Source organism: Pleurodeles waltl, chromosome 4_2 (assembly GCF_031143425.1).
Source record: "Pleurodeles waltl isolate 20211129_DDA chromosome 4_2, aPleWal1.hap1.20221129, whole genome shotgun sequence".
In the NCBI taxonomy this organism is placed as follows: domain Eukaryota; kingdom Metazoa; phylum Chordata; class Amphibia; order Caudata; family Salamandridae; genus Pleurodeles; species Pleurodeles waltl.
In genome coordinates, this window is record NC_090443.1 from 895,063,529 (window position 1) to 895,085,017 (window position 21,489).

General features: G+C 44.3%; 1 protein-coding gene across 1 annotated transcript in view; it reads right to left on the reverse strand.

The window, feature by feature from the left end:
• Positions 1-201: 201 nt before the first annotated feature.
• RNF11 (ring finger protein 11) overlaps positions 202-21,489 on the reverse strand; it is a 102,359-nt gene continuing 81,071 nt past the window's right edge. The window contains exon 3 of the mRNA XM_069232687.1: positions 202-9,505. Coding sequence (XP_069088788.1) covers positions 9,334-9,505 — 172 coding nt within the window. The 3' untranslated portion in view covers positions 202-9,333. The remainder of the gene's footprint in view (positions 9,506-21,489) is intronic.

Consider the following 21,489-nt stretch of genomic DNA (forward strand, 5'->3'; position numbering starts at 1 on the left):
GTCCCATGTTGACCGGAAGCTGTTGGACTGACCTTCTTAGCTAGCTAGCAGCACCTCGCCCAACCTAGAAAGCAAAGGGGATCTGTGGCAGCCGGACGCATGACACTGACTCCTCAGGGAAGTAGTGGTGGAACAGATCTTACCCCTTTCTCTCATTTGCACAAAGTCTCATACTTGCAAAGACAAACAGAGAAATGCAGGTTAGGTTTCAATGTATTTTATTGAAGCAACTGCATTCTGTGTAAAAAAGGCATGAGCTGCAAGTATTAAGAAGATGAAACATAATACGGTTATTTTTGTGACCACTGGAGTAAAACACAAACAGTCCCAGCATCCTGACATAACCATAAGTCTAAGAATTCCTACCTACACTTCTAGCATCTAAGGTGAGTATAGCAGTGTTAGCCCTTTGGCCCGTAATTAGTCTATGGAGGGGTCCCCTTCCCGACCCCATTCCAGGAGAATACAAAGGGTCTGCCTGTTGTCTGCTGGAAGTCCTAGTGGTTGGCTGGAGAGACAATGACTGCAAATCTGTGATGAAGTGGTAGACAGAGTGAAATGGATGGCTGAAATGTCCCCTCTGCCCTCTTTCGGCATGTGTGGTGTTTTTATAACAAAATGTGTTGTATTCTGAGAACAGGCCTGACGTGATAATATGTCTAGCTTTCGAAGGTTGTCTCTGTACTCTTGGGCCAGCAATACTTGGTAAAATACCATGTACACCCTTGAGAAGGCGCAAGAGGAAATGGCATGCAAAGGAAAGGACAATCCTTTCATGGAAAGGCAGTTGATTAGAAAAGAAAAACATCCTTGCTAAAAGCAAGCCATGCTAAAGCATAAATAACTTAAATGAAATAGGTACCTGGATAAAAGAGCACAGGCCTGAAGCTAAAATAAGTGTGCTCAAGCAGGGTGCTAAGATGAACACACAACAATCAACTACAATACCGACAGAGAAGGAATCCGTATGGACTGAAGTGGAGCACGCGTCTGAACCCAACGGCGAGAAGAAAAAAACTAACCATGGAGTCAATGACCATGCACATTATCAGCAAGACGTGAGTCACTACCATGCGACTCAAAAGACTTCTCTGAAGAAAACCAACTTGCACACATCCAGGCCCAACACTAGATGGAAGCAGTATGCACTGCGTTACAGCATGTGTTTCTATAGCCACATACGCCTCAAACACAGCGATACCTAAGGTAATTAACTTGTTCTTCTGCTGGATGCTTCTCTGTGTAGATTTCTCAACTTGTGAATAGATACCAAAGTAGCACCTCAAACGCTGGTAGGTCAATAGAATGACTCATCCACAAAAACGTACAGGATAGGATGGGAAAAGTGCCCATCGCGCTAGATCCAGAAATCCAGATAGTAATGCCTTTTGAGCATGTTAACAGACGTCCATGTTGCAGCCTGGCAGATGTCCAAGACTGACACACCACGTCAGCACAGTTGTAGCATCCTTAGCCCTGATGGAGGCGCTCATAGACTTTCCAGAGGCTGTTTCTTGGCCAGTCTGTAGCCGATTTTGATGCAGAAGATAACCTATCAAGGGATTGTTTGTTTTTGCAAAGCTTTGACCTTTTTTGACTCTGAGAACCCCACAAACAGCTGACCTTCCCCCCCACTGGCACTTGGTGCAACTACTATACAGGCTCAGAGCTCTCTTTGAATCTAATTGATCAGGCATCTCTTCCTTAGATGAATGAGGGTGAGCAAATAAAGATGTAAGGGTTATAGAGTACTGTATATGGAAAGGCATGACAACTTTCAGCAGCTACACTACTTTGGACCAGAGCACTAACTTGTCTGGTAACAATGTGGTATACAGTTGCTGGTCTGTGTATGCTTGTAGGTTACTCATGCGATGAGATGATGTAATCGCTATGAGGAACAGTTTTTAAAATTAGTAAAGTGAGAGGACAACTGTGCATTGGTTCAAACAGAGCGCACAACAGGAAAGTAAGGTCCAGACTGAGGTGCTATTGGGCACTGCAAATAGCGTTGGGTAAAACATGTGTCTCTGCCCTTTTAGAAAGTGCATAACACTAGGTCATTTACGTAAAGACAGCTGAGCAGGTAACCATAGAGAGGCCGAAAAATAGCCTTTAACATTTGACACAGCAAGGCCTTTTGAGTTAAACAAAAGAGTAGTATGTGCACAAACTGGTCTTGCAAATGTTGACTATGATAGGAAAAACCACCAAACCTCCCAGCATCCTGATTAGATGGTCTTTTTAGAGGGAGACCTCCCTACCAAAATGACACTTACTACTTTGGAAAGGTCATAAGCCACCAACTGTTGCTGCGCAATCTCCAAACATGGAAGTGTAGGTTGTGCTGACTGATGCAGGACCCTGCCCTGCTGCTGCAACAGGAAAGCCTCCTGGAAGGGCAGTCATATTGGAGGACAGGTGCTCATGGGTAGTATTTCTGGGTACAACCCTCTCCTCTGCATAGTCCAGAGCCACTAAGTTGATTGTGCCCAGTGGTTCGTGATCTGTAGAACTATGGGCACAGAGGTAGAGGCGGAAAGGCATACATGAGTACCAAGGTCCACATGAATCGAAAGATAACCAAGTGAAAAATGCCTTGGGAAGTCCAATATGAAAACCCCTGGACACTACTTGTTCTCTAATGTGGTGAAAAGATTGAGCCAGGGTTCACCTAAATGCCGGAAGAGGTCCAATGCCACCTCTGAATGCAAATGCCATTTGTGATCCATTATGCAATGTTGGCTGTGATCGTCCGCCCTGGTGTTTAAAGATCATGCTAGGTGCTGCACTACCAGGGAGATGCCTGGACAATTCAGCCAGCTCCAAAGGTGCAAGGCTTCTTGGCAAAGAACCTATGAACCCACTCTACCCGGTTTGCTGCAATACAACAAGGTGGCAGTGCTGTCTGTGAGAAGTTAAGCCCTATCCCCCTTGATGGATGGAATCTAGGCTGTTTGTGCCAGGCGAATCACCTGCAACCCCAAACAGGTTCATTTGTGGTCTGGTTTCTACTGGAGACCAGAGTCCTCGGATCTTCACCTCTCCCAGACTGACCTCGCCTACCCAGCAACAATGTGTCCATCACAACTGTTAGCTCTAGACAGATAAGGGAATGGGGTCTGCCACTTGTGGCCCAGGAGCCACCAGTGCAAATATTTTGCAGTATCCTCTGGCACCTGGATGGAAACTGAAAGGTTCACCTGGTGCTGATACCACTGTGATTTCAGCACCCACAAGAGCTATCTTGCATGGTCCACTAACAGGATGCAGGAGGCCAAGAAGTCTCACAGCAGCTCTAACTAAAAGTGCAATGGCAGCGGAGGGAGATGGAGTGGATAGTTAGTTGCTCCTGGAGGCCTGGATGCTGTCAGCTGGATCCCCGACCTCTGCCCCAAAAGTCTTGGGATGGCTGCAGTTGCTGGGGCAAGGTTTAGCATGGCCCCTGCTGAAACCCTCTGGCAAGTCCTCAAAAGGGGCGAAATTGTTGGGGGGAGCAGGAAGGGGGACTGTTGTATTGGCACACCAGGCCAGCCACACGGTTGCCTTGCTCTATTTAAAGTGCACCAAGGCTAAGTCTATCTTGTCTCTGAGAAGACTTGTTCCATTAAATGGCATGCCCATTAACGATTATTGGATAATCCCGTGGAGTGAATCCAGCATGGTGCTGAACACACTGGTCTCGAATGCCTTACACAAGCAGTCGGTAGTGTCCAGACCTGAGCAAACTACCTATTTCACTTTGTTTGAACATCATGTATTAGCTGTTTTAGGTTTGTTTAAAGGTTGTCTAGCACTACTGGTAGGGTGTCATTCACCAAGTCCCACTATCATCCCAGGAGGTAGCTGGTGCTAACAGACCAGAGGGTAAAGCTGGCTGAGAAGTTTATACATTTGGCAAACATTTCCATGTATTTCTTCTATCAGGCAGGGTGATCAAAAATGTACTGGGTTTGAGCCTGCTGGTGGGGGTCTTCACAACCAGACTCTCCAGTGTCTAGTGTTGGATACTACAGAAGATAATCCAGGCTTATAGAGAAGGACTGTGCCTTCTGGATAGTTGCCTTATGAGTGGTGGGCAAGATCCTGGCATTGCCCTGGTCCCCCAACACGTGTCCTTTTGTGCCTCATTAAAAGGCAGGAGGGGTTCCCATGGTGTCTACTGTGGCTGCAGGACCTCAACTAGGAAGTTTGTCTTCACCCCAGTTGTAGGCAGTGTAGGTCAACTTTGCAAATGTTATGGCAGAGGAAGACTCTTCAGCTGATAGGTCAGGTGTATTAGAATGTAGGCCAGTGTCAAGAACGGTATAAAGACCTCTGGTCACCTGTAGGTGTTGATAGAGGTTCTTGTCATGATAAAGTTGAGAATAGTCATCATTGTCCTCATCAAGGTCTGGCAGTCTGAAATGTAAAGGAACCATCTCTAAATCAGAATAAGCTAGGGGACAAGAGGGTTGTAAATTCACAAGAGGTCACAGCGAATTTGCTTCAGAGTCCAAAAGGACTACTGCCTCCTCCTCTTGCATCAGTGGGCTTGATGCTCCGGCATCGTTGTGGCACCATATTGGGCAGCAGAGTAGGCCTTGGCCCCAGAATCCAGGCTGACCCTGGAACAGGGCCGAGAAGCACAGTCTGGGATGGATCCAGCAGCGATAAACTGACTGGACATCTCCTGGGCTCTGTAAGGCCCAAAGATGTTCCAGATGGATCCTGCAGAATAGTAAAAATGCACAGCATAGCCTCTTTAAAAGCCTGGAACTGCTGTTGTGTCACCAATGGACCTAGGAATTTAGGTTGAGTTGGAATAAGGGCTGGGATGTGTTCTGAGGTGGCAGATTGAGATAGCTACTTGGAGGTACCCTGAGACCATTGCAACTCCTCATAGTGAGAGAGTCGCAGGACAAGAGAGAGCTGTGATTCTACTTCTTATGCTTCTTCTTGGACTTACCTGATGACTTTGACCTGGACGAAGAGTATTTGTTTTGCGGGATCAGTCTTGAGGACAAAAGTGCATCTGTGCCCTCAACTTAGAGCAGGGCAAGGTCTTTCACACCTTTCAGCAATGCTCTGAGACATAAAACTTGGCCTTGCAGTCCTTGGTGGCCTTCGGATTCATCGCACAACAGTGGATTATGGGAAGAGCCCAAACACCAGAGACAGACTTGTGGGAGTCAGCCACTGACATTTGTTTGGGACAATCCTTACAAGGTTTGGATCCCATTGTCATAGGGGGAGGACATGTCCCTTGCACAATGGAAAATGTTATCTGTCTGATCTGACAGAATCAGAGTGAACAAACTTGAGATCCACGTTGGAAGGCACAGAAAGAAAGGAACCAATGTAATCGCACAGGGGTGACAACTATGTAGGTGCCAGACGTTATACCAGGGACAGGACAGATCAGATGTGGATCCGCATGTCACAGGCCAACCTGAGGGAGCTCCACTCCTGGGACTGGGGTTGGCATCTGTTTATTTGTGTTGAGGGTTTTCTCAACTGGGCCGAGGAAGAATCAAGGGCAAGATCCTGACAAACATGAACACCACCAACAATGCAGGCTCAGGAGACATGTGCTGCCACTACTTACCGAAAGGTTGTGTGCCCCAGCACTCTTCACGCACTTTGTCAGCTAACCCACGCCTCACTACATGCAGGGTGTGTATCACACAGCACCCAGATCTGGCTTTCTCTGCCAGCAACTTAGCTGGCATAATCTGCAGAACAGACGGCACAAACTCAACAGGACAGCAGCTACTTTGATCTTGAGCCCTGAATAAGCAGGTAGTGGTCAGAAGGGAATTAGCATTCACTGTGAGCTTTACTTAATATCCCCAAGATCCCCTTCAGATGAAGCAGACCAAGAGATTTTACCTTTGGGCATTGACCCTGTAATGCTCATTCACAGTTTTCCCATTAGAGCCATGGAATGTTCTTGGTCTATTATGTGTAACAATTCTAACTGCGTGTAGGACAGTACAAAAAGGTACTTTACTTTTGATAAACCTAAGTACTGGCTAGACAACAAATTATTAAATATTTGCTGTCCGTTGAGGTCTGAGTTTCTAACCCCACGCTACCTTCTGGAGAAAGCCTTTGACTACTCACCCACACTGCACTGAGTCATGTGCTAAAGGTGTGTACATTATGCGCAGTTTGGGAATTTACAGTACTCTAAAGCCCCAGGACTCCAAAGGTAAATGGCCCTGAATCCAAAAATCTGGTCCCACCAATTCCTGATTGGCCCCAGACTCCTGATAAAGTTCCCACGGTTCATCAGAGCTGAGATAATGGAAGATTACACAGGTTTCAAGATGTCAAGTGTCTTCAAACAGACCCCAAGTGGTGGAGGCATGAGTCTCGCAGATTAGCAAAGAGGCATGGACAGTGGCCCATGTAAGGTTGGTCTGTAGAGTATACATGCAAGAGAATGGGTCCACACCTATAAGATATAAATTTGTGGAAATAAACAAATGCGTGGAGACCCATTGGGAGGAGGAAAGACTGGTCCACGCGTGTGCAGGATTTGCATCACATCAGGATATGAAGTAACTGCAAAAGACATCATTCAGAAATTAAGATTATAGCAAATTGCTTACACTGCTATCTGCACTCTTTATGCATTTAGCAAACAGTTTCACTTGATCAAATGACAGCAGCATTCAGAGTTGAGAATGGATGTTGCCTGTGACCAAAAGAAAGGCCCTTTGCCATTTCCTTTGAAATGTTTAGGCCCGATGGGGCTTTTCCCCTGGGTAGCTGAATTCCTGTGACTTATGTAGAGTGATCAAAGGCACCCACACATTTTCTTCTTTCCATGAAAGATGATAGGACTTGCTCAGTCCTCAAAAATATTTCCTATACCGAATCAGCCATAAGCAGGCATCAAAGAAAGTTCTTCTGTGAGTGGTACAAACATATGTGTATAGTGTGCAGTGTTTTAAGGAGGTTTTGCATCCTGGCAACTGATTGGAAGGCTGCTCCTGCAGGGTGGTCTGCCCAGGTGCTGCGCACCAGCAAAGTCACCTGCTTTTCATCAACTGAGCTGCTAGGCATGGAGGCCAAAGTATAACAGTAAAAGTTAAGGAATTAAGATTCAAAAGTAAAGAATTTACCTGCCAGTTGACTGAAAAAGAAGCTGAAAGCTCCCGGGTGAGGTTTAGTGCGATCACCGGCCAATGGGGTAGTTTAGTTCAACCCTTCAAGCAACCAAATATATCAGGTGCACTCTAATGGAGGGCTTTGACAGCACTCCACCACTGGCCCCAAAAACATTATCCAGGTATTTGAATAATGTTGTGGCTGCCTCTTTTTTTTTTTTTTTTTTAAATATAAACCGATGAGTATCATGTTTATAGAGTCAATCTCCAATTTCTAATTCCAGGCTATTTTCTGCGGGCACTATGTGTACGTAACATGCACACATACGTAACAGCTACCACAAGCACCTGCAGGCAAGTGGAATGGTCGGCAAGTCACAAGTTAAAATCACAGAAGGGCCAAGTTAGGCTTTCATTATCCAGTGACAAATCTAAAGTAATTAGCAGCATAGCCAGCTAATTAAAACACTTAAAAACATCAACACTGGTGAATATTCAAGATAGATTTAACATTAAAAACAGAGGAAATAGTGAACATTGTAAGCAAAATGGAACCTTTAGTACAATTTCCTTTAAGATCCGTTTTCTACTAACTCCATTACGCGAATCATACGAGGAGAAAAAAAGTCTACACCGTAAGAAATAGAGACATTTGCAAAGAAAGGAATCACGAGCTGTAAGGATTTCCAAACATTTCTTTTTTATGGCATTTCTTTCGACAATAATGGAGATGAAGTTTTACCATACTGCGCCTGTTATTTAAACAATAGATGGTGAAAAGTATATTTATAGATTAAAGTCTCACAGGACTTTTTCATTACATATGAAATCCGTGCATTAAAAGTAAAACAACAGATCAAAGCTCTACTTTGATCCACGCGAAACATAGGCATGTTCAGTTCAGATCTAAGACTTTGCAATGTACCAGCTTTCAGATGAATGCATGAAAGTCATCGTAGTGCATTTCAGAAAACAAATTAGTATGATCATATTCATTATTTTGAATGTACTTCAACCTAAGATTGGAGTGTTTAATGATGAACCGCTGGTATGCATATCACTTGAAATCCGGGTTTACAAGCATCCATCAATTTAGGGGCAACCCCCAATACGTCAATCAAGGCACACTTTGTAGGTTTGGTTGGGTTTTAAAAAACAAAATAAAAATATTTTGCGCATGCCATAATTCTTTTTTTTCTTCTTTTGCGCAGGTCATTTCACATCTGCTTTGAAAACCCAATAATCTACAAACTGCCCTTAACGACAGAAACATTAAAGGAAATTTTGATGTTTGTTGGTATGTATTGAATACCCGAGGGAATCTACAAGCACCAGAGAAGTGCTATTCTTAAACTGAATTACTAGACGACTACTTGTAACAAAGTAGCTTCTCAAAAAACATTGCATTCCGAAGTGCTCTGCATGGTTCTTAAGATTCTGCAAACAATTCGTGCTCCTCCATTTTATCTTAACCGTCGATGACTGCAAATCTAACATAATACTCGGAGGTACAAGCATGTACTGCAGTGACAAACAGCTAAAGTTGCTAAAACCTGAATGTCACTCTTCTTCTTGATTCGTTTCACTGCCATGACCATGTATAACCCTATACAAAAAGTACAGCGACTCTCACTGCTTGGGTGCAAGCTGAGGAGTCACTGCAGTTCCGAGCTGCAAAATAAACATAGCACGTTTAGACAAGTGATAAATAAACTGCTTTCAAGCATAAGAGCCAGCCCCAACAATAACAATACACTATTTATAAAGACCTAAGGCAATGGATTCCATTTCAAATGGAAAAATAACTGTGCAAACAAGCTTAAATCTACGACTTTGTGCCAGTGTTACAAAATGTAGCTTTTAATAAAGCCTCGGCCCCAATGTTAGCACCTTGTGAAGAGATATCAAAACAAAAGTAACTTCCTGGAGAATGAAAATACCCATGCTGTGGAAACTTAACGTAACTTCCGATGGACAAACACCACGAACAGGTTACACCTTTGCTGGGAACTCGGGATGTTCCGAGTATGGTTAGAGTTTGAAACATAGGGCCAAGGCTTTGTGCACTTTCTACTTCTATGCTATTATTCGAAACCTACTGGAGATCTGCAGCCTTTCAAGGGGTTTAGGGACTATACTTTATTTGTGCACGACCTTGGGTATCACTGCTTCTTCCAGGTCAGTGACTAAGATTAAAAGCATTTTCAGTTTCTACGAAGAGTTCAGAAGAGCCAGCTCAGTTGGTTTCATAGGACGAGAGCAGAGCAGCATCCACCGGTTCCATGCAGGAGGGACAGGTAAAGGATCGCATCAGCCAGTCATCTATACAGTCCAGGTGGTATATGTGCATACAGGGCAGGAACCGGATGGGGTCCCCGTAAACAAAGTCCATCATACAGATAACACATCTGAAACAATAAGGAATAGGGTCAGCAAATTCACGTGTGAAGAGAAGTACTGGTGGCAGGCTCAAACCAATGTATTACTCAAAATCAGAGTGCGATAATGGTGGCAACATTTTACTTTATGATAAAATGTCTGCATTTAAGTAAAGGGTAGTAACCCAATTTTCCAAAATAGTCACATTTACCTCAGTTTACAATATTCATATTTCTTTTATCACAACAAAAAAGCCAGAAAGAGCAAATGACTTACTTTTATTCTTGATCTTCATGCACATTATTTAAATACATTTTCCAGTATTGAGAAGAGGGCTTCTTTTTTAATACAGAAAATAAATGTTAACTTTATAGGGTCCTGCAGCTGTTAACAGTCAGATAACTACAATTCCAGAAACCTCGGGGAAGGTAGTGCTTGCACAAGGGAACTCAATCACCTGTTCTCGGACAATACGGAGACAGGTTAGTAGTGCTCACCGTAATGACTGGTGAATACTCTTGAGGCAGTTCTGCCTACCCGGACTACTGCCCAAGAAGAGGACTCAGACGTTCCCGGACAACAGAAGAAATAAGGAAAGCCATCTGAGAGGAAATAATCTCCTTACTCACTCCTAATCCCTGCCGATGCGCTACCGGTGGAGTTCTATGCAACTCACAAACCTACTGGCTCTATGACTGCTTGAAATGTGCATGGCGGTTCTCAAGAGGGGAAGATTGCTTGCCTCGACTAGGAAGGCATTGACAGAATGTTAGAAAAGGGGATGTTAGTTGGGGGCAGGGCTGTGTGAGAAAGTGATCAGCTGGAATGAATGGTAGTCCTCTTCAAGTAATTATGGCACTGTTCCGCAATAGTTTGTTAGGTTTCAATAATTTAAACCTGACCTCAACCCTTAGTAGCTACAGCACAGAGAAGGCACGCTTAACTTAGGAGAAATGTGTAAAGCATTTATCAGTACAAAAACAGTTAGTAGGTAACACAGTAGAATGAAAATCCCACTCCAATTTATAAAAATGGAGGAATTTTAATGAATAGACACCATATCGGATATAGGGAACCAGTGATATGATTTTTCAAAGTTTTAGATTTTTCTAGCATCAGAAAGCACCAAGCACCAACCGCAGGTATCTGGTTGCGCTACAGTGGGTCAAAGTCAAAAGTTATAGCTGACCGTAGTGGAGCACGGGTCGGATACAGGGACCAAGTCTGGAAGCTTATCCTCTGACTTAGAGCCTGATTACGAGCCCGGCGGTGTACCCACAGTGGCTGTCTGACCGCTGAATCCCTGGTGGCTGGAGCACAACACCACCACTGACACTGGTGCAGAAAGCCGTGGTCAAGCACGGCAGTGCCCATGGAGGCACCACCATGCTGACCACAACTTGCCTTTCTGCCAGCCTTTTTAAGAGGGAGTGGGGGGATTGAGAGGACACCGGCTTTGCAGCCGCCTTGTGACCGTCGTAGTGGCGGTCCGACCTGTACCATTGTAATCAGGCCCTTAGTCGTTCTGAGAGAAAATCCGAGTCTGCAGCCAGCTGCAGTGCAGGACCTCAGTGGGAGGCTCACCACTAGCAGGATGTTCAAGGTTTAATGTCTAAATTGAGAAATTCAAGGCGTGCATAGTCCAAATAGCAGGCCCAGGAAGGTGTCAGCAGTGGCGGGGTGATGCTCGGCATTGGTCATAATGAAGTCTTCTAGTTTCGTACACAGAAACTTTTCTAGACGTCAGGAGCCTTTCTGTGGGCAAACTAGCAAGTTGAGCTTCAATAGCAGTTAAACATAGGTGGCTGCAGTCTGGTGGTAGCCTCTGGTTCTTGGTATGAAAAGTTCAGAAATAGATTCCAAGTGTCCATTCTTGCACATTTGGAAGGACAAAGAGTACACTAACACCAGCCAAAGGTTAATGATCTGTTGGGCACCACTTGGGGGTTACGACTCAATCTCTCAGAAGCCACCAGCAGGAACCTGGGGTAATCCAGCTGAAACTGGTCATCTGGGCCCAGCAGAGTCTTGAGCTTCTTGCAGCAATTTTTTTTATTCCTGGAGCTTTACTTGAGGCCAGCCAACTAGACCTTTGAGTCCACCCTTCGGTTCTGGGTACAAGTGCTGAGTAGGTGCAGCCCCTGGGGTTTCTCTCTACAGTTTCAAAACCAGTTGCCATCATTCTGTCTTATTTAGGCCCAGAGAAGTTCTGAGGAAAGTACCCAAGGTGTGCTAATTTTATGTCTGGAACTAGCCTGTGGGTGGGGGAAATTTCCAGGCCAAAAGGAAAAAAGGTTCCTATGGGCAATGTAATCCACTTCATCATCATTACTTGGCGTCCATACAGTCCCACAGTGTCCTGCCAAACTCCAACTTGCCAGACCCTTTCTTTGCCTGGGCATTGCTCTGGGAACTCTCCGGATGCGTTTCTAGGAAAATGAGGAAGTCCTGCTGCAACAGGTGTCGCCTCCCCACCCCCTCATCCACCACCAACACAATGAAATTGGTGCCACTCTGGCTACTTAAACAATGGCAAGGACAAGCCTAGGAGTGATTTGCATCTGCCTGAGATAGAAGGTACCCCTTTGAAGCTTGTGCAGCTGGTGGGCACATCATGCAGGCCGTCCTGTCAAGAGGAGGTCACACCTCCTCCCAACCAAGGCCCTTTAGTTTCCTCTCCTTTGAGACATTCACACATTTTTGCAGGAGGCCAGCAGGTGACAGTTTGGGATTAACTCTGAAAAGGCTACCAGAAGCCTTTGGCAGCAAAATTCCAACTTTCCAAAAGTGATATTTTAAAATAGTGATCTAACATCCAACTTGAACATTACATTGGCTTTTTACATTACTATTATTTTCAGTCCTTGAATCACTGTTCTAGCTATTCTCAAACTGAAGTTTAGAATTATAAGGTGCTCTGATATAACCCACTGCTTTTCAATGGGAGAGCCTGCCTTGCCACGGTAAAAAAACGACTTTGGAGATTTTTTCACTGCCACGACTTGTTAAACTTAAGAGAATATGTCCTACTTTTTAAATACCATGCACCCTGGCCTATAGATATGTAGGGCCTACCTTACAGTTGACCTAGAAGTATTAAACAGAAAGGATCGGCCTGGCAAATTGGTCATTTTGACCGGTGGAGTTTGCAGTTTTAAAACTTCCCATTCAGGCTGCAGGAGAAGACCTGAAAACATGCTTTGCACCGTCACTTTAGTGGTGGCACAATAGTTGCTGCAGTCCACTAGTGACATTTAACTCATGTCCTAGGGCCATCCGGTACATTATATTAAGGACTTTTGGTGAGTTAAATGTGCTAATTAGGATTTTCAAACAATTCAACATGTTATTAGGGGTCAGAGTACGTGCACTGGAGTCTGATTAACAGGGTTATAGTATAACAGAGTTCAAATAGCAACAGCATCAGTTCAAAAAATAATTGAGGGTGAACATGCAAAGAGATTTTTTTACAAGGTGGTACCACTACCACCACAATAAACCCACTCTGGCCGGATCAAACCGCAGGTGGGAAAGAATCTCTGTTCAACTCCTGGTAGCTATGGGATAAGCAGCAGGAAATTTCCAGAATAGTGCATGCTGAGTTCAAAAGGAATGCCAACAATTTTAAAGTGAAGAACATAAAACTGTAAAATTCCCAAAACAATTAAGAAAAATAAAAGCATGAGCAAAAGCACCAAAAAGAAATACAGTAAAGGGAAAAGGAAAAGGAGTCGTAAGGGAAAAGGCATCTAGAAAGAAATCAATAAATATAGAAAAACAAGTTTTGTGATGGACTGGACTGGATTTCAGGCAGACCGAGATGGAGTGGAGGACAGATACACCCAGCGGTCCTCCGAATGGAGAATCTATCACAATTCCTGAGCAAACTACATGAGAAACTGCTTTCAGAGCCTTGCACTGAGCATCTTTGGCGAGAGCCTGCTTATATTGCCAGTAATACTGCTGCTATGTTCAAAGTAGCACTTGTGCAATCTAAACTCAAGGCTCGCATTGGCTTGGCGTCCTCATCTATTTTAACTCACAATTATTTGCACATAAAGCACACCCTGTACCTGCATTTTGCCCGTTAAAAGGTACATTGCTAAATTCTCCAACAGATGCATCGATTCTGAATTCTATGATTGTGAAGTGGGCGGTAAAGAGTCAATAACACACTTCATGGTTTTTTGCATTAAGACAAAACATTTATGCACTAAATGGCTTATCTCATTGTTTAAAACAGTTTTCAATTACATCTTGCACAGAAGTACTAGTACTTTCTCCCAGATCAGAGGCACAAACTATTTACAAGCCTGTGGCTCGTTATATCTTGCAAGTCTGGTTTAAGACAAGAAGGGCACAGAGAGACCCTACTTTGGTTACTGATTAACCACGGTTTTATTTGGGACTGTTTTATTTTCAGATTTTAACCGTCATACTCGGTGAAACTGGAAAGTTTATTGTTATCAACAAGTTATTTTAGCATCTTATAGCATAAACATGTTAATAAAGAGATGATGAAGAGGTGAATACATTGTTTTGAAACACACAAAAAAGGTTTGTATAATTTATTTCATAGAAATAAATGTCCGGGTCAAATCTATACTTCAGAAGTCATCTAGCATGATTCTAAAGTTAGGCTTCTGACAATAATATCTTGAAGCTCAGCATGGCTTTAAGGGTGGTAAGACAGTGCAACAATGCCTTGATATGCACCTGCTTTTAAAAAAATAATGTATGTATATATATATATATATATATATATATATATATATATATATAAATATATGATGCATATCTCGATATTCCTTTTATGGATCTCACCTAGGCATTTGCTAAAGTTAACAAAGCTAAATTCTGAGACACTGTATATAATATGGGAAAGAGGTCCAACTCCTGATAGTTAATAGTTTGAAGAGACTTCACCGGAATATGTCAGCTAAGGTCAGATATGGCCTCCAAGGTGAACTTATCAATAATGTTCCACTGAATAGGGGTGTCCAACAGGGCTGTGTTCTCCCCCACCGCCTTATTGTTTAATTTATACACAAACCAACTTGGGGCATGATTTAGAATTTGGTGAAGAATGGCCTACTCACTCACAAATGTGATGAATATCCTATTAGCCTTATTACAAGTGCCAGAGGATATAACGCACTTGTGATGGGGCAGATGGGATGTCGCTCATATCAGTGACTGAGAAACCCGTCTGCCAGATTCAGCATCAGGACCTTCGGTCATCACTTAAGCAGTGTTGGGCAAGAGACACACAGAATAGCCTGAAAATCCATTCATGTACTTCCAGATGATGAGGTTTTACTTTCATGCACTGCTAATGGTCTAAAGGGCCATATAGGTTCATATGTAAACTGCACAGAAAATGTAGATTTATTTTCTAATTTGAGTAAGACGTATGTTTAAATGCTAGGGCCCAGACCAACGAAATCTAAACGTTCACTGTTCAAGGGCAACTGATAAGCAAAGTATCTTGTTTTTCTTATTTCGAAATATTTTTTCAAAATTCACTTAGCTGGTCTAATTTATTAACATTTAAAATGATAGAATGCATTAAATCATGTAGAGCTATGAGTTTTGTCACAAAAATGGGCAAGAAGCTAGTTAACCAATCAATACTATTTATAAAACCAAATAAGTGTCTGTGTCTGCTTACAGAGCTGGAGTTTAGGGAAGAGTAGATGTGAGACTGAAGGTTGAAGAAAATCGCTAATATAGGAAACTTATTGGGTTGCTCCAGAGTTCTTTGTATTTTTTTTCATGAACAACTGGGACTTCAGTACTGGAAAGGTTTATATATGTACGCTTCATATGTCAAAAGAAGAGATAAATTATAAACTTTGTGAAAATTGTTACTGGACACTGGCTTGCCTTCATTGCATATACCCTGTTAGTTAGGAATGTTGGGTGTTGGAGTGGGGGTGGTTTGCCAGTGGATGCATTACGTGTTTGGTGATGGTGATCCAAGATGATGCAATTCAAGTAAAGGGTGATGAAAACCTTATAAGGTTCTTCGGGATTCCCTTACCCCTCTAGGAATTAGGGGCCATTGTATTGGGTCTGAGACCAGTGGAGTACAGGGGTCTATCTAAAGATGACTGGTATTTGGTCTTGCATTGCCAGGGAGCAATGAAACAACCACAGATTTTTACTGGAAAGCGAACAAGCATTTGCAAATGCAATGGGTCTTGTGTTTGCTTGAGTTAGAGCTGTTAACGTTGTAAATTCCTAACCGGACTTTTCTTGCCACTTAAATTGAAAATCAAAAGTAAAACAGTTGACATAAGTGATTCGATTTAATGTGCTATGGCCGCCATGAGCATGAGCGCAAAGGAGAGACACAAAAGGAAAAAGAAGTTTGCTTGCAGTCAAACGTATCAGCAATCGTGCAATTATCCATGTAACAGGGTCGATGTCCAAGGAGGTACCCAAACCGCCCCAAGAGGGACAAAAAAAGCATTTACCAATGATAACAAAGTTTTTGAATGGCAAGCCCATGAACGAGTGATAGTGATGGGTGGGCGTGGTCAAAAGTCCACAGATACATTACAACAGGTCAGATCTAAAAAGCTGTCTTTGCAGACCCAAAGATACCACGGATTATGGTCGATCTCGAATGCCGCATAATTAACTTGCAGTGGACTAATATGTTTGAGGGAACATTACAACCACAGCTTGATTATATGTACCAGGGCTTCCCAATCACGATGGGCCCTTCAAAATGGAGAGCGAGGAGTTTCAATGAACTCTATGGAGGAAGGAGAAATTGTGGGCTTATTATTCAGTTGAGGATATGTTAACAGTAAATGATGAGTGCCTGACTATGTTACGGGTGAGATGTAGGGATCTGCAGATGACCAACGAGACGCTATATTATGACATGAAATTAATGGGGAAAGAGCACCTACATTTACAATGGTTTTCAAAATTTAATAAACCAATTTTTGACAAAGTGCGATCCATCTATGCACAGGCAACAGGTGCAAGATGAGGAGACTGTGGTGATAAGAGACCAACTGGGTAGATTAAGTAGCTGTCTGACAACTACATTATAAACAATGATGCTTGCAACAAAAAAAACAAAAAAAATGGAGAGACTCCAGTGTACAGCCTGGCAACAAAGTCAAAGTGGGAAAGCGCTAAGATGGCGGTTGTTTGAAATTTGAGAAAAGTTTAGGTATGGAATATTTGGCACATGTACCTCATCTTGTAGAGACTTTGTTTGGAAATAACATTTACTTGTGATGCAAGGATGACACTGGAGCACGAAATTATGCTAATTTCGCTTTTTGATGTATTTGATTGAGGTGGTTTGATAGCACCGTGTTGTCAACTGCTGGTGAACATTGTACAACTGTACAGGAACTAAGATCCAATATGTGTTGCTTCAGTTCGATTTGTCATAGATGCAGTCTGAGAATGAATGCGGATATTTGACCCAAGAGAGATTTTTCCCTAAGTCTGCCTACGAATGAGCCACTGGATTTTGGTGACTAGTTATACCTGAAGGAAAGGGCATGGCCGACTGGAAAAGGTTTTATGTAGAAATTATGAGTTCCTGTCAGCAACGTGCGTATTACTGCTCGGGCCAGAGCGGCTACAACGCCAATCGTTTTGACATTGTGTTACAAACATTTTCACGCCTCAGTAGGGAACAGACAATATGAACCACAAGGGAATCACCAGTTACCCACCTGGGGAAGCAGCCTCTGTTTGTTGCTACTAAACTGTCTATTTCAAGCAAGAGATGTGTTCCTGACGCAGTCAGGTAAGCATCGAACAACAATCGAGAGGAAGCCTTAATAGTACAGGACAAACATATCAACGTGCTGCTTTGCTCTTCTCCACAACGCGCTTATCACAGTGTTAACAATTATTAGAACATTGGAATGTTGCTAGCTTCATTGAAAACAATGGAGTGCTGCGGGCTTTTACTGGCCGGTAAAAGCCCGCAGCGCCAACATTCCAATGTTCACTTTGTTCACAGCAACAGCTGTGAACAAAGCCTCACGGAGCCCGAGGGGATTTTTATCCCCTCGGGCTCCGTGAACATTTTTTTTTTTTTTTTAATAGAACTTTCTGCCCTGAGTGGCAGAATGTTCTAATAGCCTTAGAACCCGCCGTAGCGGGCTCTACTGGCTATTAAAGGCCCTTTCCCTTGTAAAATGCCCTCGCCTTCGGCTCGGGCATTTAACGCGGGAGCGGGCCTTTAATAGCCGGTAGAGCCCGCTACGGCGGGTTCTAAGGCTATAGTAGGAGACTATGCCTCAGCATTAAGGAAACGTAGGATTAACAGGAGCTGAAGCATCCCATGCCTGGTGTAAGTGGTCTGCCCACTCTCGGTTTTCCCTTCTGTACGTGCAGTGCACCTTCATCATTATATAAAAGCAAACCTACAGACAGTAGAATGGGAAGAAAAAGACGGAACTGGGGACATAAGCGGACCTGACGTGGGACAGTGTACTAACTGGGAAGACAGTCACCAAAAGCTAGACTGAAATGGTGAACGTCTCCAATACGGTACTGCTGGAATGCAAATGATAAAGTCTACGTATTAAGCCTTCGTATCAATAATAAAGAATCAGGAAATGAGGAGTCCCGATTTTTCTTGGCTTTCTTTAAAAGTGATGGGTTTTTGGTAGGTGTTTAAACTGTCGTTATGTGGAAAAGTGGGAACAATGTTTAATATATGAGCATACTTTCAGGTAAATGGGTGGTAGATGGTTGTATGATTCTGGGGTCAGTATCAGTCTGCAAATGCTCCCGGTGTGGCGTGAATTGTGGAATAACCTGTGTTGTACTCACCCAGTCAGCCTTTTCAACTTTATTAGTGTAAAGCCATAATATAGAACGACTCCATTATTAGCAAACACTTGCCAATCACATATTTTTAGACAGTTTGCACCAGTACTACCAGAAAATGTTACTAAAACGTAACTGCGGAGGAGACCTAAACAATGCCTGTGTGCTCTGTCTGCGTGTTTTATGACAGCTACGTTTTAAATCCAGATGCCATTTAATTATTATTTGTATCCAAGCTGAAAAACGTCTTTGAAATTCATGGCGCCAGAATCTCATCAATCGACGCGTAAACCCGTGAATAAAACTCCAGTTGCAGAGAAGACACTTCAAGTGGCACGCGCAGCCCCGGTTAACCAACCGCTCGCCTTCACGCGCTGCCTCGTCGGTACCATATGTCATCACTAAGAAACTGTAGGAAAGTACCATCTTGCCGTGCATGTTACCCCCATATTTCACTGTATATATGTTGTTTTAGTTTTATGTGTCACTGGGACCCTGCCAGCCAGGGCCCCAGTGTTCATAAGTGTGCCCTGTATGTGTTACCTGTGTTATGACTAACTGTCTCACTGAGGCTCTGCTAATCAGAACCTCAGTGGTTATGCTCTCTCATTTCTTTCAAATTGTCACTAACAGGCTAGTGACCAATTTTACCAATTTACATTGGCATACTGGAACACCCTTATAATTCCCTAGTATATGGTACTGAGGTACCCAGGGTATTGGCGTCCCAGGAGATCCCTATGGGCTGCAGCATTTCTTTTGCCACCCATAGGGAGCTCTGACAATTCTTACACAGGCCTGCCACTGCAGCCTGCGTGAAATAACGTCTACGTTATTTCACAGCCATTTTACACTACACTTAAGTAACTTATAAGTCACCTATATGTCTAACCTTTACCTGGTAAAGGTTGGGTGCTAAGTTACTTAGTGTGTGGGCACCCTGGCACTAGCCAAGGTGCCCCCACATTGTTCAGGGCCAATTCCCCGGACTTTGTGAGTGCGGGGACACCATTACACGCGTGCACTACATATAGGTCACTACCTATGTGTAGCTTCACAATGGTAACTCCGAATATGGCCATGTAACATGTCTAAGATCACAGAATTGCCCCCTCTATGCCATCCTGGCATTGTTGGCACAATCCCATGATCCCACGGGTCTCTAGCACAGACCCGGGTACTGCCAAACTGCCTTTTCAGGGGTTTCACTGCAGCTGCTGCCAACCCCTCAGACAGGTTTCTGCCCTCCTGGGGTCCAGCCAGGCTTGGCCCAGGAAGGCAGAACAAAGGACTTTCTCAGAGAGAGGGTGTTACACCCTCTCCCTTTGGAAAATGGTGTTAAGGCAGGGGAGGAGTAGCCTCCCCCAGCCTCTGGAAATGCTTTCATGGGCACACATGGTGCCCATTTCTGCATAAGCCAGTCTACACCGGTTCAGGGACCCCTCAGCCCTGCTCTGGCGCGAAACTGGACAAAGGAAAGGGGAGTGACCACTCCCCTGACCTGCACCTTCCCCTGGGAGGTGCCCAGAGCTCCTCCAGTGTGCTCAAGACCTCTGCCATCTTGGAAACAGAGGTGCTGCTGGCACACTGGACTGCTCTGAGTGGCCAGGGCCAGCAGGTGACGTCAGAGACTCCTTCTGATAGGCTCCTTCAGGTGTTGCTAGCCTATCTTCTCTCCTAAGTAGCCAAACCCTCTTTTCTGGCTATTTAGGGTCTCTGCTTTCGGGATTTCCTTAGATAACGAATGCAAGAGCTCATCAGAGTTCCTCTGCATCTCTCTCTTCACCTTCTGCCAAGGAATCGACTGCTGACCGTGCTGGAAGCCTGCAAAACTGCAACAAAGTAGCGAAGACAACTACTGCAACTCTGCAACGCTGATCCTGCAGCCTTCTCGACTGCTTTCCTGGTGGTGCATGCTGTGGGGGTAGTCTGCCTCCTCTCTGCACTAGAAGCTCCGAAGAAATCTCCCGTGGGTCGACGGAATCGTCCCCCTGCAACCGCAGGCACCAAAGAACTGCATCACCGGTCCTCTGGGTCTCCTCTCAGCACGACGAGCGAGGTCCCTTGAATCCAGCAACTCTGTCCAAGTGACTCCCACAGTCCAGTGACTCCCACAGTCCAAGTTTGGTGGAGGTAAGTCCTTGCCTCCCCACGCCAGACTGCATTGCTGGGAACCGCGTCTTTTGCAGCTACTCCGGCTCCTGTGCACTTTCCGAGGGAATCCTTTGTGCACAGCCAAGCCTGGGTCCACGGCACTCTAACCTGCATTGCACGACCTCCTAAGTTGTCCTCCGGCGGCGTGGGACTCCTTTGTGCAACTTCGGGTGAGCACCGTTTCACTCCACTTCGTAGTGCCTGTTCCGGCACTTCTGCGGGTGCTGCCTGCTTCTGAGAGGGCTCCTTGTCTTGCTGGGCGCCCCCTCTGTCCCCTGACGCAATTGGCGACATCCTGATCCCTCCTGGGCCACAGCAGCATCCAAAAACCCTAACCGCACGACTTGCAACTAGCAAGGCTTGTTTGCGGTCTTTCTTCAGGAAAACACTTCTGCACGACTCTCCACGGTGTGGGACATCCGTCCTCCAAAGTGGAAGTTTCTAGCCCTTGTCGTTCCTGCAGAATCCTCAGCTTCTACTGCCTAGTAGCAGCTTCTTTGCACCCACAGCTGGCATTTCCTGGGCATCTGCCCACTCTCGACTTGGTCGTGACTTTTGGACTTGGTTCCCTTGTTCCACAGGTACCCTCGTCTGGAAATCCATTGTTGTTGCATTGCTGGTTTCGGTCTTTCCTGCAGAATTCCCCTATCACGACTTCTGTGCTCTTTGGGGAACTTTAGTGCACTTTGCACTCACTTTTCAGGGTCTTGGGGTGGGCTATTTTTCTAACCCTCACTGTTTTCTTACAGTCCCAGCGACCCTCTACAAGGTCACATAGGTTTGGGGTCCATTCGTGGTTTGCATTCCACTTTTGGAGTATATGGTTTGTGTTGCCCTTATCCCTATGTGTCCCCATTGCATCCTATTGTAACTATAAATTGTTTGCACTGTTTTCTAATACTATACTGCATATTTTTGGTATTGTGTACATATATCTTGTGTATATTTGCTATCCTCATACTGAGGGTACTCACTGAGATACTTTTGGCATATTGTCATAAAAATAAAGTACCTTTATTTTTAGTATATCTGTGTATTGTGT